The sequence below is a fragment of the Canis lupus genome, chromosome X, assembly GCF_011100685.1.
Source record: "Canis lupus familiaris isolate Mischka breed German Shepherd chromosome X, alternate assembly UU_Cfam_GSD_1.0, whole genome shotgun sequence".
NCBI classification, from domain to species: Eukaryota; Metazoa; Chordata; class Mammalia; order Carnivora; family Canidae; genus Canis; species Canis lupus.
In genome coordinates, this window is record NC_049260.1 from 64,965,840 (window position 1) to 64,972,560 (window position 6,721).

A 6,721-nucleotide genomic window follows, 5' to 3' on the forward strand; every position below is an offset into this window, starting at 1 on the left:
AAATATAAATGAATTAATTTAAAATGTTTGGATTTGGGGTAATGTGAAATGCATTTCTAGTGCATCTCCCAAATCACAATATATAGATGAAAGTTATCCCACCTATATTTAAGGCTTGGCACAGTTAATACTTCATCCTAAATATTTGGGAAGCATCATGATGTAGAAAAAAAATACTGAACTGTAAATCAAGAGTTAGTGATAAGATGTATTTCTGAGAGTAAAATAAAGATACACATAACAAATGGCCAAGAAACAAAAATGTAATTTATACAGGAGGAAATAAATATGTATAAGAAACAAAATTATTAAAAATATTTACCATGGTTAATAATCAAAGCAATCCTATGAGATCATTTCTCATATAATAATGAAATAAAAATTAAATAATGTATACCTAAATTATATAAATATAACAAATTTTATATGTATTATGTTTGTAAAATATCTTACATATATATCTTACATAGAGGTGGTGAGGCTTTAGGGATTGTGGCACGTTTATTCACTGTTGACTGCAAAAGAGGAATAGTGTAAACTGTTTAACCTTCTATGAAGGAAGAGTCATAAATGGAGCAATACTATTTGATTCAGTAATCCCATTATTTTAAATGTATTGTAATAAAGATATCAGCAGAAGGAAAAGCAAACTCTAGGAATAAAGACTGCAATACTGTCTGTAACAGAAAAACTTTGGAATTAAACTAAATATATGAAATCAGGAAAATGGTTTAGTGAAATATATTACATATAATAGCATGCATTCATTGACATGATAATTATAAAACCTTGATAATTAAAGGGGAAATCTAATACTATCCTGGTATAAAACTGAAGCAGGAAAAAATATTATGGGATCACAACTAAGCAAATATCTGCATCCTTCTGAACAAAGATAGTAGTATGCAAATATTAATATAATTAATTCGTGTGGTGGAATTTGGAGTGACTATCAGTTATTTTATTTTATTTTATTTTATTTTATTTATTTTAAAAAGAAAATAGATTTTATTATTTAAAGCCATTTTAAGTTTACAGAAAAATTGAACCGAAGGTACAAGTGCCCCCATATATATCTCTCCCTGCCCTCGCTGCCACCCCACTTTCAGTTTCCTCTGTCATTAACATCTTGCATCAGTATGGCATGTTTGTTACAATTACGAACCTAAATTGATACATTATTATTAACTAAAGTTCATGGTTTTTTTTTTTCAGCTCTGTGAATTTTATTTTATTTTTATTTTTATTTTTCCTTTTTTTTTTTATTGGTGTTGAATTTACCAACATACAGAATAACCCCCAGTGCCCGTCACCCAATCACTCCCACCCCCCGCCCTCCTCCCCTTCTACCACCCCTAGTTCGTTTCCCAGAGTTAGCAGTCTTTACGTTATGTCTCCCTTTCTGATATTTCCCACACATTTCTTCTCCCTTCCCTTATATTCCCTTTCACTATTATTTATATTCCCCACATGAATGAGAACATATAATGTTTGTCCTTCTCCGACTGACTTACTTCACTCAGCATAATACCCTCCAGTTCTATCCACGTTGAAGCAAATGGTGGGTGTTTGTCATTTCTAATAGCTGAGTAATATTCCATTGTATACATAAACCACATCTTCTTTATCCATTCATCTTTCGATGGGCCCCGAGGCTCCTTCCACAGTTTGGCTCTTGGGACTTCATCAAGATAAGAAGCTTTTGCACAGCAAAGGATACAGTCAACAAAACTAAAAGACAACCTACAGGATGGGAGAAGATATTTGCAAATGACATATCAGATAAAGGGCTAGTTTCCAAGATCTATAAAGAACTTCTTAAACTCAACACCAAAGAAACAAACAATCCAATCATGAAATGGGCAAAAGACATGAACAGAAATCTCACAGAGGAAGACATAGACATGGCCAACATGCATATGAGAAAATGCTCTGCATCACTTGCCATCAGGGAAATACAAATCAAAACCACAATGAGATACCACCTCACACCAGTGAGAATGGGGCAAATTAACAAGGCAGGAAACAACAAATGTTGGAGAGGATGCGGAGAAAAGGGAACCCTCTTACACTGTTGGTGGGAATATGAACTGGTGCAGCCACTCTGGAAAACTGTGTGGAGGTTCCTCAAGAGTTAAAAATAGACCTGCCCTACGACCCAGCAATTGCACTGCTGGGGATTTACCCCAAAGATTCAGATGCAATGAAATGCCGGGACACCTGCACCCTAATGTTTATAGCAACTATCAGTTATTTTAAATACATTTTGTGTTTTCATACTATGTTACCAATTTAAAATATTCTAGTCCTTTAAAATAGTTGTGAGATCTTAGACACATAATGTACGTCGATAGGACTTGATTCCTACATAAATGTTAACGGTATGATGAGTATTCAGTACTTCTCATTTTTAATGAACATTAAGATGACCAAGGGAAGTTGTTGAACATGCAGATTGCTGACTCCATCTTAGCCCTTGACTTGATAAGTCAGGGGTGGTGCATTTTTAATAAAAAATAAAAATTATATATAAGTTTCACTTACAACATTATGTGTTTTGATGCAGTCTCTAGAAAAAAATGGGAACTCTCTATAATTAAGATAAATAAAATCTTCCTCTTTCTCTCTTTTTTTTTTACCTTATTTCTCAGCCTGAAGCAAAGTGGATTCATAAGCTTCTTTAAAAAACAACTGAGCGCTTGGTTTCACAGAATGGCCTTACCATGGTAAATGCTGGCTACTCTCGAGTGAGCATTTCTGCTTCTGTGGAACTGTAATAAATAAAAACAAGTCTTACGTGAGTCCCAGGAGCTAATTTTTTTCGTGTAATTTATAGAGGTGATTTTAGAGGTATATGCTGTACTTATAATGTGCTTGAAATACTCAAGCCAAATTGCTGTAGCATTTTACTCCATGTTCTTGAAACTAATTTGGAAACCGTTTTTGAGTTTAGGTTAAAACTTACCAATCTTCCTTTTGATACCCTTATCATGTGTTTTTAAATATATATTTTACTTTAGCATTAAGAAAAAGTAAACAGAATGGAAAGAACCAGATCTTTTATGCCTCTAAAAGAAATAGAAAACTCTATGTAGACAGTAATAACCACTTCCTCCATACATAAGCAAACCACTAAATGTAATCATTTACCTTTAGAAACTGTTTTCTTTAGTCTATTACTTTATTTAATGATAAGCTGCAAAATACCCTGAAAGAATAATGCACATTTGTCGATTATTTTATATTGTCCAGGAATATACTTGTCACATTTATTCCTGAGAGCAAGAAATGGATGTGAGAAGAAAGATTACAGATTAGATGATAGATAGATAGATAGATAGATAGATAGATAGATAGATAGATAATAGATAGATAGATAATTGTCTTAGTCTGTGTTCAGGCTGATATAACAAAAATAATGTAAACTGGGTAGTGCATAAACACCAAAGTTTATCTCTCACAGTTCTGGAAGCTGGGTGGTCTGAGATTAAGGCACCAGAAAGTTCAGAGCCTGGTTAGAGTCCACTTTCTGGTTCATAGACTTCCCTTCTCATTGTATCCTCACATAGTAGTAGGGAGCTATGGAGCTCTGGGTCCTCTTTTATAAAAGTACTAACTCCTTTTGTGAGAACTCTACTTCCCCAAAGCTTCCCAAAGGCCCTTCATTTGGGGTATTAGGCTCCACCCTAATACCATCATATTGGGGATTAGGATTTTAACATATGAATTTTGGGAGAACACAGACATTCAATCTATTGCAAAGATAAATATACAGATAGAGTTATAAGCAGATATAAATAAGAAGACTTTCTTCATTGCATCCAATCTGCCTTCTGCCTTTTGTTATAAGCTTGACTTCCATTTACTCAAAAATTACTAGATTTCAGATCCAATTCTTAAAGAGGTATCATTTTTCTAACCCATTTGATAACATCTTATACATGTGTTAAGTGACACATAAAAGGTTTTACTGCAATATTGTAAACAAGAAAAGTTCAAAAACAATCCAATTATCTGTCAATAAGTGATTGGTTGAATATATAACAACTTTGCAATTGAATGACTTGTGAGTGAGAAAAGGAATAAAGAAGCTATGTAGTGATATGGAAAGATCTCTGACTTAAGTTTTAGTGAAAAAAAATCAAGATGAATAAGAGAGTATATGCTGTATGAGCTATGGTATTTTGTTAAGCAGGAAGAGAAAATGTGTGTGTGTATGTCTGTATTTACCTGTCATTATTTAAAGAAACTCTAGAAGGAAACAAAATAAGAAACACAATTGCCTATAAATAACCAGTGACATCTGAGAAACAAGGATGAAATTCAGACCCAATACTGCTATTCAGACAATATGCAAGGATAGATATGTAATTATTGGTAAAATACTTCCAATACAGTCAATACATGACAGCTATACAGTTCACCCTCCACCTGAAATGTCTCTTTGGCATTCTCCCCTAGAACACCGGTGATCCTCCAAAAATTCAAAGGTAAAGTGTAATGAAATGTATAAAATACTTATTAAGAGAAACCATGGTGAAGAATAAAGGAGAAAAGGAGAAATAGTAGGTAGGGAGAATCTTCAGATTACCATGCAGTTCTAACCTATGTTAAAGGAGAAAGAAAAAGGAAAGCTGGGAAGGAGGAGCCTCAGACTGTGCTGCAGGTCAGAGAAAGTCTTAACCAGGCCAGTGAGGAGCCCTAAACAAATAGTGCTCTTTAGAGGAGTCTGAGTTGGTAAGTAATATCTGTGCCATACTACCCCCACAGTGCTACATCATTAGCTGGAAGCAATCCAGTGAAAGAGCTGTTGTGGCTTGCACACTGTTGGATTTCAAATTGTTGTAGCTTGAGGCTATCAAGTAACTACTCCTCACGGCAATATTTCTTGAAGTAAGATCTAAGCAGCAAATTCCCATGAGTGTCATTATACAGATCTACTTCTCTATCCAAACTCACCCCTCCAAAGTCCCCTCAGGCTTCTCCTTAGGGGAAACTTAACAGTAGTGGAAAAATGATAGCCTTCATCACTTCCATTAATCTTAGGGTCACAAGTGGCTGACCTCCTACACTGTACATTATTTCCCCCTCAACTTCAGCTATTGCTTCTATAGGTCTTGCTGCCTTACCTGGTGGTATGATCTCAAACTGCATTCCTGAAGGGTCTGAGCACTAGTAATCGTACTCTTTCCAAACTCCATTCATAGTAAAAATTGGGCAAGGGAGTCTAAGTGGATCTTGTGGCTTCCACATATATTCTTTTTCTTATATTGTGAAAAGGAACTCTACCTCCTCTTGCTCACCAGGTTAAATTATCTGTCAAGTTGGTGACTCTTCTTCACAACAGATGGCTTCTAAGCATAAGGAGTTCAAAGTTCCCTGACAGGGGCCATAACGTACTTCAATGGGACTGTTATTGTATCCCCTGGCAATAATATGTCTCCTTTGGGGGGGATTAAGACTTATAAAATTGCATTGGACAGAGCTGATGTAACAAGAAGAACACAAGCCCCCAGTGAGCTATCGCAAGTGATGGTAAGTGAGGCCACTCCTGAGTATATCACATTCCTTGATTTCTAAGGACATATGTTTTTCCTATTCAAGACACAACATTATATATAAGTTTCTGTTTTCAGCACTATAACACTATATCTTAAAGAAGTTATAAGATAACACACATCTTATGTTGTAAGATATAACACTATATCTTAAAAAATGACACTCAATTTTTCAGAGTATTGCATCCAAGCTAACACTTAATTGTGTTTCAGTAGGTCATTCAAGCGCTCTCTGAGGTCAACTGCTTATGGATAGTACAATATGTAATATTAACAGTGAACCTCTTAGTTAGAAGTTCACTCTTGTACCTCCTTTACTGTGAATTGAATCCTTTGGTTGGATGCTATACTCCTTCAAGGTCATCCCTGAGTGTGGCTGTAATGTAGGTGCCATATATCTATAGCTTGAACCTACATGTGAACCAACCTATTTATAAACCAAATCCAGGCTTTCTCTCTTCATTCAAATAATTATACATGCAAGCTGAGGGAAGGTGCTGGTATGAGTATGTTGGATGACACAGAGGTCTGTGTAATGTATTCATACAGTTTATTTATAATCTCTGACCCTGCCTGGACTTGATCCCAGAATGATTATGTCCATTTTATGATAGCTACTGGGCCTGCATACTTTTTGATTTGGTATATCCAACAGAATCTGGCTTATAATTGGGAGTTATGAATTCATAAACATGCCCTAATATATAGCATTTTGTCTCTTTTATGGCCCAGTACCATGCCAAGAACTGTCTATTAAAGAACATATAATTCTCAGATATAAATGGCATGGCCTTCCTTCAGAATCCTAGGGTCTTACATTGAGATTATAACACTGGAACCTGCCATAAGCTCCACCCTTCACATTTCCCTAAAACTGACACCTCCCAAATCATAGTGTTTTCTTCATTGTATACCACAAACAGCAGGGCTACTGACACCACAACTTGGACTTGATGTCAAGCTCTTTTCAGTTTCAAGGTCCCACTGAAATCTGTCAGCCTTTAGCGTAACCCAGTAAATCAAATGTAGTAGTATTCTTAGGTGTGAACTGTGTTGCTCCAGAATCCAAAGAAGCCCATCAGACATTGTATTTCTTTCCCTTTAGTATTAAATGCAAGATACAGTATTTTTTTCTTTTCTGTAGAGGGAGAAATGTCTCAGCA

General features: G+C 35.4%; 1 protein-coding gene across 2 annotated transcripts in view; it reads left to right on the forward strand.

Moving 5' to 3' along the window:
• The window catches only part of CYLC1 (cylicin 1), a 134,450-nt gene extending 131,649 nt beyond the window's left edge, over window positions 1-2,801 (forward strand). Inside the window, exon 7 of one of the 2 annotated variants that reach the window (XR_005385970.1) lies at window positions 2,652-2,788. Coding sequence is in view for 1 of the 2 variants with exons in the window: in XM_038586553.1 (XP_038442481.1) it covers window positions 2,652-2,684 (33 nt within the window). In the remaining variant the exon portion in view is untranslated. Of the gene's footprint in view, window positions 1-2,651 lie in introns of both variants that reach the window. The other variant, XM_038586553.1, reaches the window with a different exon arrangement.
• The last annotated feature ends 3,920 nt before the right edge of the window (window positions 2,802-6,721 follow it).